The sequence below is a fragment of the Catharus ustulatus genome, chromosome 6 (genome assembly GCF_009819885.2).
Source record: "Catharus ustulatus isolate bCatUst1 chromosome 6, bCatUst1.pri.v2, whole genome shotgun sequence".
Classification (NCBI taxonomy): Eukaryota; Metazoa; Chordata; class Aves; order Passeriformes; family Turdidae; genus Catharus; species Catharus ustulatus.
Window position 1 is genome coordinate 57,367,771 of NC_046226.1, and position 17,366 is coordinate 57,385,136.

At 40.2% G+C, this 17,366-nt stretch overlaps 1 protein-coding gene across 11 annotated transcripts in view; it reads left to right on the forward strand.

Moving 5' to 3' along the window:
• Positions 1–17,366, forward strand: part of NAV2 (neuron navigator 2) — a 371,722-nt gene that overhangs the window by 336,249 nt on the left and 18,107 nt on the right. For all 11 annotated transcript variants that reach the window (XM_033061466.2, XM_033061468.1, XM_033061469.1 and 8 more), the window contains 8 exons: positions 460–620; positions 2,653–2,841; positions 8,453–8,505; positions 9,765–9,788; positions 9,894–9,968; positions 13,297–13,380; positions 13,979–14,090; positions 14,418–14,563. In XM_033061466.2, coding sequence (XP_032917357.1) covers positions 460–620; positions 2,653–2,841; positions 8,453–8,505; positions 9,765–9,788; positions 9,894–9,968; positions 13,297–13,380; positions 13,979–14,090; positions 14,418–14,563 — 844 coding nt within the window. The remainder of the gene's footprint in view (positions 1–459; positions 621–2,652; positions 2,842–8,452; positions 8,506–9,764; positions 9,789–9,893; positions 9,969–13,296; positions 13,381–13,978; positions 14,091–14,417; positions 14,564–17,366) is intronic.

Here is a 17,366-nt window from a genome sequence, read left to right on the forward strand (position 1 = left end):
TGTACCAAAATATTTAAATAGTGTTAGAATTTTGGCATAGCTTATGGAAAGGTTTTCCAGGTTTCTAAGTTTTATTTTTAAATCATATGATGTAGCACACACTGCATTTTATCTTACAGTGCTACACTGCACAGTATATACCTGTAAATTTGGTTCACTCTGGTTTGGTTACACCTGAAGCAGTAGGAAAGAAGTTTATGGTTTTGTTTTTTCCCCCCAAAACAGAGGTGGAATGAATTAGGAACATGTTGGAAGAGCTTGGAGCAGCTCCTTAATTCAGAATTCTATTTGGTTCATATTATTTAATCCTTTAATTTCATGGGAGGAATTCTTCCATTTTTCTTTCTCTCTCTCCCCCACCCCAAGCCTTGTGACATTTCATGGTTGTTTGGGTTTTTTTAAAAGAAAAAATTAGATAAATATCAAAGTTCTTCATGAAAAACCTGTTTGTTTTTGCAGGTATACTCCATCCTCCCAGCTCCGTAGTCAAGAGGATGCAAAGGAATGGCTCCGGTCTCATTCAGCAGGAGGACTGCAGGATACTGCTGCCAATTCTCCATTTTCATCTGGATCCAGTGTAACATCACCCTCTGGAACTAGATTTAACTTCTCACAGCTTGGTGAATAGTTATCTGTTTGAATAATCATGGCAATGCATTGTATGTCTTTAAACCAGCATGTTACACAAGATAATTTACTTTCAGCAGCTCCAAAGCCCATATTGAACCTGAGGAAGCACTTTCATTGAAATGTGTGTGACTAATTAGCATCATTATCTCATATGCCCAAAGGTGCCATACTTGCAGTATTTGAAACTGCTTCTCTGGGAGCAGTCAGATTCCTTAATATAAATTGTGAGCTTTATAAAACGTTCAGTAGAGCTGTCAGTTAATATCACACATTGGGGTGCTTAGAGGACGTAAGATGTTGCCTGCTGTACAGTAATAATTCTCTAAAATCCAAGCATTTTACTTACTGTATGAGCCAGTCTCATCAGTTTGATATTTTATCATTGTCTTTTTCAAGTGGCATGTTGGAAAATTGCAGAAAGCTCAATCAAGCAATATATAAAAGTTAGGGGAGTTTCAAGTCAGAAAAAGTTCCATTTCTTCACCTAATTTCATTGATAAGCACACTTTAAATGAAGGAAACAATAAAAACTGATTGGCAGGATACATGATGCACTGCAGATTTTGGTTGAGCATATCAGCAGTTGAAATAATCTGATTTAAAGTGCTAGTGGTGCTCATCTGTGGAGGGCTGCTTAAATATGACTTAGTTGCTTTGCAATTTCTTCAAGTTTGTAAATTTTGTCTTTAAGTGACATTTAGAAAGAAAATGCCTGTTCATTTATGACTTTCAGAAGCTCCTCCATAATAATTAATACTATTATTTAAAATAAAACCATTGTTTATTATAACTTGTATATAATAACTAGTTTATATATAATAATTCTGTGCAAAATAGTTGATCTTGTACTTGTGAACTTCTTGTGTGAATTTGGAGCAGATTGCACGTTCACTTATTTCTAGTGTAGTTTTGAGTTGCAGTAATGACATTCTAGAGCCTTTCTTTGAGTGTTCTGGAAAGAAACACATTCAATAAGTGGCTTTAAATAAACTGACATTTAGCAACATTTCAGTTGAATATACACACAGCATGGGTACATTTCCAACAGCTAGAAAACTGTCAGGAAAGTTCATGAAATAAAAATAAAAAAGGTGCTGTCATAGACTCAGACACTTAACTCTTTGTAGAGTTGTAGATTATTTGTATTAGCTTCAAGAGCTATTTGGCCACAAACAGCAATGAATATTAAAAACAGAAAATATGTTTTTCTATGTTCTTAAGAAGAGAGCTTAGAGATATTGGAGTCAAGGGGGGTAATTTGATTTAATTTAAGAGCAAATGATGATATGAAAGTTGGGCATCTGTAAAGGAAATTATCCTGTTTTCTATAGAAACAGGCAATGACAGCACACCAAAAGAAACCTGCCCAGATGAACAATGATTTTGTTCTCTTTGTTTACCCACAAATCAACTAATTCTTAGTAAACAACAGGCATAATTTTAGCACAGAAGTTCTTTTGATAAATGTGAGATTGGAGTACTTTTTTACTCTAAGCACTGGTTGGGAGAATATTGGCTTTTAAGGTAGAATTAATATTTTACTGTTCTCAGGACATCATAGCGGAAAGAAAGTTCTGAAAAGATACGGCTATTAGGAAACGAAAGCTCTGTACATTTATGACTAGAATACATAGAAAAATGTCATTTTCTTAGAACTTGAAGGCTTTGAAGAAGGTAAGTCCTCCTCTGTATGGAAAAATTACTACAATCTCTGTGGCAGAACAGTTCCAAATTAAATGAGAGGTTAATTAGTTCATGCCTGGAAGGTGTTAGTGAGGTGACCGAGCTTGTTTGTGGAAGCACAGACATAGCACCCAGTGTTTAAAATGACCTTATTTTACTTGAGTTTTCACATTCACTAGCCTAGTTGGCATACCCCTTCCTTGAAAAAGAATTAAACCTGGAGAAGACGATATCAAAAATTTGTCTTGAAGTAGGGAAGGGAAAAGGTTTGCTGGTAAAAAACAAGTAGGGGAACCCGCGGTTGTGGTAGTAACGGTGTGTTTGTCGCCGGCTTTGCAGCAAGCCCCACGAGCGCGGCACAGATGAGCCTGTCCAACCCCAGCATGCTGCGCACGCACAGCCTGTCCAACGCCGACGGGCCCTACGACCCCTACGGCGACACGCGCCTCCGCAACAGCTCCATGTCCCTGGACGACAAGAGCCGCACCATGAGCCGCTCCGGCTCCTTCCGCGACGGCTTCGAGGAGGGTCAGTGAACTCCCCTGGGGCTGGGTGTGCTCCGAGGGTGGTGTTTGCGTGGGAACTCTGCGCTTTACAGTTCAAACACAGCTTTCACAGTGTGGAGCACTCAGTGCTAGGTAAAACCGTAATCCTGGTCATGGTTGTTCTGATCACAGAATCAGAGTGTTGGGAGAGGTCCGTGAGGATCCTCAAATCCAACTCCTGGCCTGTCCAGGACCCCCCAGTATCACCCTGTGTGCCTGAGAGCGTTGTCCAAACACTCCTTAAACTCTGCCAGCCTTGCTGCTGTGGCTACTTCTCTGGGGAGCCTGTTCCAGTGCCCAGCCACCCTCTGGATGAAGAGCCTTTTCCTCATATCCAACCTAAACCTCCCATGCCACAACTTCTGGACATTCCCTCAGATCCCGCCACTGGTCACCAGAGAGAATTATGTTTATTGAGTGAATGTTTTGGTCAGACACAGGAAATAAGTGTTGCACCTAGACCTTGACTGTTCAAGAAACGACTTAAACTTATCCTGTGCTTCATTTTTATTGCTCCAGAATGACTAATTCATGCATAGAGTCAGCACATTCATGTTTCTTCAATAGGGGTATTTTGAACTTGCACCTCCACAGTTCTGCTTATAAACAATGTCAGTTGGACTGTTTCTATCCCAGTAATTTTTCCAGTATTCAATCTGTACTCAAATTGTCTTTGCTTTTTATTTCTGCTCAGTGTCTTGGCTTGATATAACAGATCTTCCAAAGAAGGAAATTGAGTAGTTTATTGTAATATATAGGCTTGTCTTTTTAGTGCTTCATCGTATTTTCAAATATGTAACCACACTTCATAAAAATAACCCATGTAAATATAGTAAGAAAAAGCATTTAGCTATAAACGAATATGTAGTTTGGTTGTCCTGATTGGGCATCCTTGTGGCTGTAGCAGGAGTGGCTGTGAGCACACATTAAAATCCTCAAGCATTGCACTTTTGAAAGTCAAGCATGGAGTCGTTCATAGGAAACTCTTTCAGTCTTAGATCTCCTTTCTGGCAAGGGTTGGGAGCTTGACTGTACTTTACAGGCCACACAAGCCTTTTATGGCTCTTCCCTCTGCTTCTGAAGACCTGCACTTAACAGTGTTAATACCAGCACCCCATGCTTGTTGGTCCCCAAGAGTAAAGCATGCATGGAAGCCACACTTCAGTGCTTGCAGAAGCCTTTGAGACGCACAAAGTGCCTTCCTGGAGATTCTGGTTATTCCACCACATTTTTTTCCCTTTGGAAGAAGTAGAAAATATGTATTGGATATGTCTCTGGAAAGATTAATTAGTTAATTGGTCATTGAAGTTACTCGATCTAACTTCAGTACATTTGATTGTATTTTAGAGGTCTGTGGCTGAGGATTTTCATTAGGGTTTGAAAATTAATAGAATAATGCTGTAGGGCTAAAAGTTGGTCATTGCAGTAATTAGCCTTTGTTTGCTCTCAGAAAGCTGAATGATCATAAACAGTCAAAGACTGCTGGATACTGAGTCAGTCAAGTTCCATCCTGTGATGAACAGTCATGGTCTTACTAAATTGTCCCCTAATATAATCTGTGAAGGAATTTGAATCACTGTGTCTGTGTTACACTTCAGTGATTTGCTGAAAGCTACTGCACCAAAGCTTACTTGGGTTTTGTTGAAGACATTCTCCAAAATATTGTAGCCTTAGTCTTTTAACTGTGCTCAAGATTGCAGCAAATCCATTTTGGCACACTGGAGGTTAAACTCGCTCTTGTAGTTCAGAAATTCTTGACCAACAGAGAGGCTAGTTTGGATAAACACTTCATAAATATTGCATATTTGAAGACAAACCATTAAAAAAAATTGAAAAGAGTTAGATGAAATGTTCTGTTAAGTGTTTTTTATTCATTTGAAAAAAGTAATAAAAATTAAGTCCAAGAAATATTGACTAAGTTATGGACATGAAAGTGGCTGGAAAATACTGCTTTTGTGTCTGAGGAAGGAATTTGACCCTACAGTGGACGTGCTGAAGATCCCTTTCAGATTTTCCTAAATTTTTCAAACCTTGAAGGATAATCATATGTTACCAGATGGATTGAATATTTAGGTATAGTCTGTATTTTTGTCTTCAGGACAGAAGTCTTCTATCACTTTCCTGACTGTAGAGAAGGCAGGAGTCACCTGCTTATTAGGTCCTGCTTACTTCTCAGGGAATCACAAGGTCTAAGTGATTAAGTGTTTCTGAATATAGCAGAGATTTGTCTTGCCCTTGAGAGAATAAGTTAAAAAGTATTATAGAAATTTAAATTTGTGTTTAATGAACAAATTGATTTTATACAATCATCCAGTGTCAATGAAGCATAAATCCAGGTCTTAAATAAAACTTACCAACCTACTTCTTAATTATTTCCTAGCACACAGGATTACAAGACATTTGTTTCTTATTAAGTTCAGCAGGGCCAGGATTTATTCTTTAAAGTCTTTTCTTCTCTTGTCTCTGGGTGTGAAGTACAGTCATGTTCTCTCACAGCACAGCGTGTAGGTGTGGAGGTTGGTCAGCCTTGCAGCACATAACTCTTGTGACAGATAGGAGTTCAGGGCTGGCTGTGCCAGCAGGAACAGCCTTCAAATTTACCAGAACTTCACAGGGAAAAAATGCAACATAAAAATTGAGTGGTCTCCTGGCTCTCCAGTTTCTCTAATCCCCCAGCCAACAACCTTCCCAGGAGGTGGGCTGCCACTGGCTCCACCCTGATACTTCAACCTCCAAAAGAAAAAAGATTAAATTCATTATCATTGGAATATAACTTGTTATTCCTTTTTGTGCTACTGACTGCAATACCAGTTGCTCTTTCCGCTCTCTGAGCAGATGATCATGACTACAACCTTTCTTTTCTAACATTAAAAATGATACGTGCTCGCCTGTATGCATTTACAGTGCTTTAAAATAATAGCTCCAGACTAATTTGGGTTTGTAGGCTGCATGCAGATGCATGCTGGCTTCAAGAAATAGGAATTGCATCGGGAGCTGCCTTCAGGCTCCTAATTAAATAGCCTTCGAGTAGCCATCTGCAGATACTTTAAAAATAAATTGCACAAACATATTAACTCCTTAGTTATCCTTGAAATGAGAAATCTGAAATTTTGTACATGTTCAAATGATGCACATGAGTCACCATTCATGGAGGAATTTAAGAGCCATGTAGATGTGGCACCTGGTGACGTGGTTTAGTGATGACCTTGGCAGTGCTGGATTAATGGTTGGACTGGATGATCTTAGAGATCTTTCCCAGCCTAAGTAAGTCTGTGGTTCTATGTGATGGTGGTGTTTCACAAGGCAGGAGTAGGATTCCCAGAGTTATCTATTCTTTCCCTTTTTTCCCCTCATTTTGAGTCTTTTCTCCTGTATTAAAGTCCCAATGTGATCTTAAAAGTTCCGGCTGATGCTAACTCAGATGTGTGTGACCAAGTCCACTGTAAAGGTTTCTGTTTCCTCTCTGGCCAGCTGGTAGGGCTTTTTTTTTGTTACATCTCTATTAGGAAAAAAATTCAACAAGGAAGAATATAGGGAGGCAGACCAGAAAATAATACTGTATTCCCTGTATGAGTTTATTTGTGGCCTTGTGCAATATTGCCTCACTTTGGGCTTTCCTTCTTGAAAATCTTAAGGGGAAAATGCAAGTAAAGAAATGTGAGAAGGAGATCTCAAGTTCAGAACATCTGTGATACAAAGCTAAAACAGAAATTTTCAGCTTGGAAAATGATGGCTGAAGGCATGTGTAATTGAATTTGGTTTGTTATGAACAGGTTGGTTATCCATTCCTTCTCACAGTGGTGTGGAGGCACTCAAGGAACTTACTGACTGATTCAGCAGCAGGTCTAAAACAACTGCAAAGAATTAAATTTCTGAACACAAGAGAACTTTTCATTATAGACAAAACGTGTCAGTGGATTCACTAGCAGTTAAGTGAGTTAATGGTAGAGAGGTCACAGGAAGCAAAATAATGGTCTGAGTGCAGTTTCCATCCCTGGAATTTCCATCTCTGCTGATTCCCAGAAGGTGCAAAGATGTACCTGGGGAATAATCACTGTGTATCTGTCTCCTCTTTTCATTCTTTTCAGTAAACATGAGCTGTAGTTGCAGCCAGGGCTGGAGCTCACAATTAAAGCCTGTGTCTGACTCATACCACTTATTTTTATGTTCTTAGTGCAGTATAGTCCTTAATGTCTAACTAGAAAGATCATTTTAATTGAAAATATGATTACCCAGAGAAAGCGAACGGGTGTGAGGGTTTTTTTGTTTTCTTGTGGTTTTTCTAAATTGTCTTAAATTCCTTCAGAAGCCAACTTAGACCCTGTTCACTTCTCTTTCCAGTATTGCCTTAGGATATAATGTCAGTGGGAAAGCAGAACCCATTTATTACGAATGTAGAATTGCAGTCGGTAATTAAAGCAAAATGGCAGCTTTTCTAAACTTTTTTTTTTCTTGGCTGGAGGACTTAGAAGAAATAAGTGATTTTATGCTATTTCTTATGATTTGTGTTCAGTTACCTGAATTTTGAATGAAAGTTTCAGTTCAGTACTATTTGTTTACAAAAATAAAAATAAAGTAATTTTGAATGTTCCACTAGCAGAAAGAATAGCTTCAGGTACTTTTTCAATGGTGTAATAAAGAATGAAATAGGGTTATATTTATATGTAAATCCTGATGCCTGAGTGATGGTAACAACCTTGAGAATCACAGAATAGTTAGGGTTGGAAGGGACCTCTGAAGATCATCTAGGCCATCATTGTATATGTGTGGCCTTTATTGAATTTAAATGCAAAATTTGCTTGAAGCTAAACCTTTCCCAGGAAGTTTTGTAGCCACTGTTACTTTCTTTATGAGAGAACAAAATTTACCTTGTTAAAAAAATGTCATTGCTTTAAAGAAAGACCAAGAAACCCTGCAGGGAAAGGGAATGTTGGGCTTGTTGATGCACTAATACAAGTCCCTTAAGTCAGCAGAAGGAAGCTACAGCTGCATTTAGAGGACAATTCACAGCCCCAAAATTAGACAATGTTTTTTTATCTTGAGTCCTCCACATCTCCTGGTGCATCCAGTTGCACACTAGAGCTGGGTGTTGTGGTTTTCTCAGGACATTCACATCTTGGTCTGTTGCCTAAAAAAAATTTTAAAATCCCCCTTGATGTCACCTAAAACTAAAGATTAAATACTTAGATTTAATTTTGCAATCTCTTGTGCATTTCTTGGTTTTCAGTTTTTTTTGGTTTTTTTTATCTTGAGTAAGCCCTTTTGCTAGACTTTTAAGATAAACTGTTCAGAGAAATATTTATATCTGAAGAGATCTTCATCAAAACTTTTAAAAACTTTTTTAAACTTTCTTGGCCACACCTAATTTTCCCAAATGAGCAAGTGTCAAAGCCGAGATTATGGATCATACCAACTGGCAATGCATGCTTCAAACTGTACATTATTGATGCATAATACAATTAAGTTTAGGGTGGATGATGAAATTTGTGAAAGCATTTATTCAGCAGATTGGTGGTAGACAGTGGATGATTTATGATGATTCCACACTGTAGTTAGTGCACTTGTATTCATTGTGTTTATTTTCTTTCCTTTAGTGCATGGTTCTTCTCTCTCTTTGGTGTCCAGTACATCATCTATTTATTCCACAGTGAGTATAATGAAACAAAGAGTTTATTTATTCATCAAAATCATTGAATTGACTGGTCTTGCTGTGCTAGTTTTGCCATTAAAAGAGCAGGAAAAAAGCAGTTTTCATTTGACTATGTTCTGAATGCTGGCTAGGAAAGGAATCTTTATGTTCTTGAAGATACCTGTGGATATTTAGCAGTATCTTCATTAAAGAGAGACTTCAATGGCCTAAAAGCAGCCATTGATTTTTTGAGTCTGTATTTTATGCTGTGCTAAGTAGGTTTTGCTACAAAGCACCTCAGTAGATACGAGGAGATTTAAACTTCATTGCTTTTAGCATCCCAAGATTTGCTGAATAGTCATCCCATCCTTATATTAATAATTTACTGCTAAAGAAGTTCAAGTTCACTTTTTAATGTGCAGATATTAAAAGTTCTTTCAAAAGACCATTTAATTGCTCTGCCAGTAACATTTTCTCCACAACACATTTTGGTTATCTGATCCTAAAATAGGGCTTACTGGAGTTTGAAAATACAGGGGAGCACTTCAGGGTCCTGTGCTCGCTGCACAAGTGACCCCAGTAGTGTGTTTGGGTGGGTGCAATTTTCCTGGTGGCTTGTAGTGGGTATTTTACTTAGAAAGAGTGGAGTGTGAGACTTCCTACCCCATACTTGTACTTAACTGATAACTGGGGTTAGAAACAGGCCACAGTAGCCACAGTTCTGTCATGCTGACCACAGTGGATGGTCTGTACATCCACCTGGCATCTTCACAACTGTCTGTGTGTCCTCACTTTTTATTGCCACAGTGCCTGGGCAGCACCCAAGTGGGAGGAATTTAATTTTTTTTTTTTTCACATCACTTTGGAATGCAAAAATATGACCTCCTTCCCATGGATAGCTGAGCGTGGGATGAAGGAAATTGCCTAGGACTGGCCCAGTTCTGTGGCAGTGCTGGCTCTTCAGAGCCTCATGCAGTCCCTTATGGACAGAGCCAGGACTTCTTCCCGCTTCTGTGATTGAGATCAGAGGTGCACTGGCCTGCTGGCTGGGAAGTGGAGCCCAAATTCCTTCCTGCAAAAGGAAATACCTCCAGCAGCCTATTTTCTTTTTCCTTAAGAGTAAATAAATGAGGGGATTAAATTAGACTGAATATGGATGTGTGAATTCAAAACAAAGAATTCACATTAGTGTTTTTGAAATACAAAAGGAGAATTTGCATAAATTTGCCACTTTGGTTATGTTGTAATATCCTCACACACTTCTTTTTATTTTACAGCCTGAAGAGAAGTGCCAGTCAGAGGTAAGAGCACATCCTCTTTGACAAGCATAAATGACTCTCTGCACTGTGTGTCTTGCTGTTTTATTTCTCCTTGTTATGATGCACTAAAGTGCTCTCTTAAAACAGATTCGCAAGCTGCGGAGAGAATTGGATGCATCCCAAGAAAAAGTGTCAGCTCTGACAACTCAGTTGACTGCTAATGTGAGTACAACTCTGAGAGCAAACATTAATGTGGAATGCATTTAATGAGACAATTACTACACAGGGTTTTTTTTAAGTAGCAAAAAGATTTCATATGCATAACATTCAGTCCGTATTATCGATGTGTTTAAAGAAATAACTGCATGCACGTGTGGGACATGTTCAAAAATAGCATCCTCTGCCCTACTAAATTATCTTGCACCTTTCTTTAAAAACTGAGTTATAGTATGAATTTGGCTTTGTGTGTATGTAAGCCATCTTAGGATCCTGAGAAAATCATTGGGGACAGGGTCTTTTTTTATAAATAGTGTCTTGCTTTGACATTTGGATGGGATGAGATACAGATAAAGATTATAATTGGTAGGAATAAAAGTTAATAGAAACTTGGACTGAAATGCATTAGGTTTTTCTGTTACATAAAGATGTGGGTTAATGGCCTGATAGATAATACTGGCATAAGGGGCTCTGGAAGCTAATTTAAAGCTAAGCAGTGTAGACAATACATCTGCTTGTTCCTTTCAGGAATTTGAAGGATAAGTAATTTAGGACACTCTGGGAAAAAAAATACTTGGAATGCAGGAGGTGTTGAGGCAATACTGTATGACCCTGAGCAAGTTTATTTGTGTGTTCTGTGCTACAGTCACAAATAGCAGGAATCTGCAACACAGAAGCTTGCAAGGAAAATAAGCAATTCTAGAGTAAATAAGCTGCAGATGAATAATTAGCAGATCAGATCATACTGACATCCTGGTTTGTGAGAATGAATAAACATCAGAACATGTGCTGCTTGAAGGAGACATTCCTATCCATCAGCTCTCAGAATTGGGGGAGTGCAAAGCTTGGGACAGGAAAGGACAGGTTTCACCTGAGCAATGCCACAGGAAAGGTTCAAGGGGAAATCTGTGCTGTCCACTGCAGGCATCACAGTGCTTCATCCAGCTTGAAAAGGGGGCAGAAAACCAAGAACACAGTTACAACAGAGAAGTCAAATAAAAGGGTTTTGACTGCATGAAACCACTTAGTCACTGTCCCAAGAGGAAAACAGTTTAAACAGCTTTCAAAAGTTGAATCTTATATTTGCCTTTCAAATACAAAGGGGATGGATACACGAGTTGGTTTTCTCACAGAAGTTTCTTTTACTTCTGGGAAAGCAGGACTAGATTCTCTTGCATAGGTTTTTAATGATGTTGTTAAATAACCCAGCTTGTGTCCTTCAAACAAAGAACTTGTCCGCTGAGCAGCTCACTTGGCTCTGTTTTGGCTTTATTGCATTCTCCTTCCCACAGTTCAGGGTCACTGGGCTGGTGCTTAGCACAGCTGCTCACTGCCTGGCCCAGCTGCTCTTCATCTGCCCAAGAATTTCTGTGTGGTTACTACCACTGTCTTTGTGGAGAACCATTTTTAATGCACACTCCTGTATGTTTTTGGTTGGATTAGGGTCATTTGGGTTTTTTTGGGTTTTTCTTGTGGGTTCTTCTCAAAAAGAAAAAGAAAGTTTTAAAAAAAAAAGTAAAAAAATACTCTCATTTATTATTTTGATAATATTCTATTTTTACTTACTTCACTTTGCTAAAATTTTACAGTGTTTTATTCATGCTATTTAAACTTCTTAGATTTGAGCCTGCCCCGATTTGGCAATAAATTGACAACAGAGATGTTGCTATAACTGTCCTAGTATTAAATTTCAGTCTCTTGCCACCTCTTTCCAGAGAACATGCCCTTTTTCCATGTAAAAGACAAGGTCTGCTCCCAAAAAGACTGAGATTAATAATTGCTGTCAGTTAGGACACTTGAACATTTGCTTTAGACATGATTCCTTTAATAAAAGGCAATTAAAACTTAGACAATTCAAATTAATCTCTTAAATTTACATTTTTTTTCCTGAATTTCCTTGCATAGACACTGCATTTGTTGATGCTTCTCAAGCCATCAAGGGCATGAATTTGAAAACATTTTTCTCTAACTGTAGAAAGTGAAGATACATTATTTTCCATAGTTCACCGAATGATTTTTAGATAGGAACTATATCTGGCTTTGAATGAACAACTAGTTTTTAAGGCTCAGTATTATGAGTTTGTATCCTGTTACTAATCCTGCTTGCCCATTTATTTTTCGCTTTTGAAAAGTATTGCTGAGGATCCCTGAATATCACCTTTGTTTTTCCCTGTTCATCCTCCCAACAGAAGCTGTGCACTCTGTGTTTTTAAAATAAATATTTAGATTTTCCTACATGTGTAGTGTTAGGTTTTGAATTACTTCTTGCCATTTTCTCACAGTCTCAGCTCTGCTTATTTTCATAGGGGCTGATGGGAATGAGAGTGCACATCCCCATGTTATTGTACTGCTCATGTTTGTTTTCATTGTGAATGTGAGAACACTTGTTTAGGATAAGTCAACTGTGTGCTGCTGCTGAATGAGTCTGGAATAGCTCTGTGAAAGGTTTTGCTATTTTGTATTTTTTTAGGTGAGAAAATGTCCTTTTCTGCTTGGAAAGATTTAAGTTTTACTTGTCATTGTGCATATGGAATTATTTTTAATAGATAAGTAAAGCTATTTTTTTCTGTGGTTAGTGTAGATTATCATGGCTAATGAGACAAATACATATTGAAATATACCTGCCATCAGTTACGTGTGCACATGCATGTGAATGCCCATAAAACAGTGCCATGTCATGGCTCTAGAAGTACAGTTTCTGACATTCTTTTCCATCTTCTCAATCTACTTCTCCTTCCTTTTTTTTCTCAGTCATTTTCAATTCCTAGTTGATGGCTTTCACGTAGTGGACACTGTGTTCTCTGTGCTTCCTGGGAAAAAGATTTGACATTCTTCTCCCAAGAAGCACTGAGAAATCATTTTTTTCTTTCCTTGGGAAAAGAAAAAAGGGTAATTGGCCAAGCAGCAGGAATTTTGGATGACCTTGGTTGGAAGCAAGGTGCTCTGAAATACTGGAGAAGTCTTTGAGTTAGATGCAGGTGTATCAGCTGGCAAAGCATTTGTTCTCCTAGTGGAATAAACACAGTGAGAATCTCCACCCCTGTGACTCTCAGCATCTTCTTGCCTTAATTATCCACAAGGAAAATAGTGATTTAGTTGGAAGGAAGTTTCTACCTGACTTTTCTCTATACAAAAACTTGATTTATTGTTTTATTGTTGGCAAACATTTCCGTAATGTGTGCTCTTCTATTTGACCTTTTCTAAGCACTGTTGTTTTCTATGCACCATTTACCCAACAAACAATGCCATGCACTGGGTGGACTGATTAAATACCTGCAGAAATACTCCTTTTGGGGGGAAGAGAGCAAACTCCTCCTGTGTGGTTTGATTTCAGGCTCACCTGGTGGCAGCGTTTGAGCAGAGCCTGGGGAACATGACGATCCGACTGCAGAGCCTGACCATGACAGCAGAACAAAAGGCAAGCTTCAGAAGTATTTGGGAAATCTTCATTTCTGTTTCCAGCATTGTTGCCCATGCTCCTTCTGTAGTTGTGGTGGGGGGGAAAGTCACATATGCAATTTACCTTAGCTCGCTCATTTGTGGTGACAGAGTAAAACGTTATAAATAATTTGTCTATGAAACACTCATTTTCTGCACTGGGATTTTGTGGCAACTGATCAGGTTATTCCTGTTAATTGTTGCTTTGGACATGAGTCTTCAGTATTGCGTATTTCTGTTCTATATTTCATCACAATGCATCCATACATGAGTGTGTTTGAGAGAAATACCAAGAAGAGTACTGACAAGACTGGCAGCATTGTGTTTTTGGACAGTGCACTTGAATAGACGTAATTTCTACATTACAGAATACATGCATTTTTGTATCATAATACCAAAGCTGCTTTGCACCCTGTTGAGGGTGTGCATCCCCAGGTATCCCAAACCTCATTTTCACCTGCTTGTACATATATATTCCATTAATTCATTATGAACTGCCAAAACTTAGATGGAAAAGCAGCTTCTTTGGAGTTCTTCTCCCGTGTACCGTCATATGGTTTTTTTTTTCATTATCCAAGGACTCAGAACTGAATGAGTTAAGGAAGACAATTGAACTCCTGAAGAAACAAAATGCTGCTGCTCAGGCTGCCATCAATGGAGTCATCAACACACCTGAGCTCAACTGCAAAGGTGAGAGACAAACACCACATACAGAGACTCCAGGCCTCTCCAGTGAGACTTCAGTCCTCTGGGTAATAGCTGATGTAACCATCAGAGTTACCCAGAGAACAGAGTAACCCAGTAATTTACACTGGGATAAATTGCTGAAGGAAAGGTTTGAAGCATCTCAGATTTTAATCTCATCACAAGAAACAAGGATTTGAAATACGTAGTACATCCATGGAATAAGTGATTGTCTGAGTGCTGGTTTCCCTAAATGTTTCTTCAGGATTGCATGATTAATACCATTAATCAAATTTCCTAGATGATTTTGACACTTCCTCTGTTCATATGCAGGTCCTGGAGCTGCTCAGCCCACGGACCTGCGGATCCGCAGGCAGCACTCCTCGGACAGTGTCTCCAGCATTAACAGTGCCACCAGCCACTCCAGTGTGGGCAGCAACATCGAGAGTGACTCCAAGAAAAAGAAGAGGAAGAACTGGGTGAGTGTGTTTTAGCAGACTGTGTGAGGTTTATGTGAAATTGTCAGGACATGCACGGTGGAATCCACCTGGCTTCTCCTTCCTGCCTCGTGCAGCAGGTCAGCACAAGGACTGTGTGCTGCTTAAATCCGGGGTCAGCTCTCCTGTGACGGCTTAATTGAGTTTTAAGTTGTGTTGATTCTGCATAGGATTGAATTTTAGCTTGACAGCTAAAAGGCCAATCTTAAATTAGAAATAGTTGTCAAAGATCAGTTCTGGCTAAAGGGTATCCAACCCCTTAAGGAGAATGTGGCATCTGTTGTTAAAGAGAAGATCGTTCTTGTGGGGATTTTTTTGTTTTTATCTCATAGGGCTTTCTTATAAGTGAACATATTAAACCCTTCAAGAACTCTTTGTCCAGCATTAACTTGGAGTTCTAAGAATAATATAAAAAATTATCAATTTTAAAAATTTTTCATGATAGACATCTCTTTTGGAAGGTTTTGCATTACTTACCTGTCATTTTCCATTTTTCCCTCTTTGCTCATCACGTGCTATGTACAAGGTACCCTGTACTGGTGGAAAGGTACATTATCTTCAACTCCATTTTCAATTAGACCATAACTGCCTTAGTGACCTAGTCTGATTGTAGTTTGGACTGAAGTCCCTAGATCCTTTATTGTAGCCAGTAAAACAATCCACCCCTTTGTTCCCACTGAGTTTAAATTCCCTGGGTCTCTTGGGTGTACAGATAAATCTGTAGAGATGCAAAGTGTGGTTAGAGCTGATAAAAGCTTCATTTGTATTTGCACAATATCCTCTCAGAAATGTTGATGAATCTCCTGAACTGTAAGAAAGAACTTCCTGAACAAGTTCTTATTTTCATTTGTCTCTTATCTCAGAGGTTTCATTTTGGTATCTCTTGGTATTTCCAGCTGCTTCACAAAAGAAGCATTTCCTCTCTGCTCCTTTAGTAATTGGTTGAATGGAAACATCTTCTCCAAATCCTTCTTGTGATGTACAAGGATATAGACAAAGTAAATTGCTATAGTATTTAAATTTCTAGCAACCCTTAGTTTGTGACACAAAACTTTTGTAGTAGGTTAAGATATACACTTTTTAAAATTCTTGTTTAGCTTCAATTCTTTGTTATTGTAACCTAGTGGATATGGTCCTACATCAGCCTACATTTCTCATTTATCAAATAACTATTTTTGAAGAAGGTTAAGGGAACATAAAGTTTTCATGAAGTAGAAGAAACAGGACAGTATTTTAATGCTGTTATTAAAAATTGGTACATTATTGCTGTGAAATGAAGATTGGAAATTAAAACACTATGGAGAAGAATATGTGAGTACAGTATGTAATTTGCATTGCCATTAAAAGGTAGAGTAGATACATAATGTCCTGAGTGGGAAGGGAGTCATCAAGTCCAGGCCTTGATTCCATGGGGGTTTAACTTTTAGGACTCCCTAAAAGTGAAACCATTTATCTAAGAATATTGTCCAAACGTTTCTTGATCACTACCTGTTGAATTGTAACTTTGGGGTAATCACTTTAATTACAGTAATTTCACAACCATAAGGCGCACCGGACTATAAGGCGCACCCGCCGGGAGTTGGCAAAATTCGCAACTTTGTAGATCAGATAAGGCGCACCGGACTATAGGACGCACTTTTTTTTTGCAGCGAGGCTCCGCCCCCAGCTCCCTCCGCGCGGTTGCTGGCCGAGGCCCCGCCTCAACCCGGCAGTCATTGGCCCCCGGGCCCGCCTGTACCTGGCAAGGGCGGTGCCGCGGGGCCCCAGGCCCGCCTGCATCCGGCGGGGCCGGGGCATGGCCGCCACCCCTCCGTGCCGCCTCTCCGGGGCCGGGCTATGGCCGCCACCCCTCCGTGCCGCCTCTCCGGGGCCGGGCTATGGCCACCGCCCCTCCGTGCCGCCTCTCCGGGGCCGGGCTATGGCCGCCGCCCCTCCGTGCTGCCTCTCCGGGGCCAGGCTATGGCCGCCGCCCCTCCGTGCTGCCTGCACGGGGCCGGTGGGTGCCTGTGGAGGGGCGGCTCCGCCTGCACGGGGCCGGGGGGTGCCTCTGGAGGGGCCGTCCCACTTGCACGGGGCTGGGGGGTGCCTGTGGAGGGGCGGCTCCGCCTGCACGGGGCCCGGGCGTGCCTGTGGAGGGGCGGCTCCGCCTCCACGGGGCCGGGGGGGTGCTTGTGGAGGGGCCGTCCCGCTTGCACGGGGCCGGGGTGTGCCTCTAGAGGGGCCATCCCGCTTGCACGGGGCTGGGGCGTGCCTCTGGAGGGGCGGCTCCGCCTCCACAGGGCCGGGGCGTGCCCGCCCCTGCTCCGCCCCACCTCCACCTGGCAGCCATGGCCCTGCCGGCTCCCCCCGTGGCTCGCAGCTCTCACTTCCGGGTAGGCAATTTTTTTGAACTTTGTCCATCAGATAAGGCGCACCGGACTATAAGGCGCACTTCTGGGTTCCAGGGAAAATTTTAGTCAAAAGGGTGCGCCTTATAGTCGTGAAATTACTGTACATTAATATTAATTCTTGTTTGAAAAATGGCAGGTTATTTTAGTTGCAGGTAGGTAGAGAAGTTGCAGTCTTTTCACATGGTGAAATACCTGTTCCTGCAAGGAAAAATACATTATTAACTTGGCTCTTAGCCAAAGCACTCTGCCTGAGAGAAAGAGAAAATGTAATTTAAATAGTTAAGAGAGTTTGGATCTGCTGTCTTTCTCAGGTAATCCAAAAAAAATGGCCATATGTGGTTTGAGACACCTGGTTTTGGTAAATACAAGGTTCCAGTTTTAGAGTAACTGTTTGT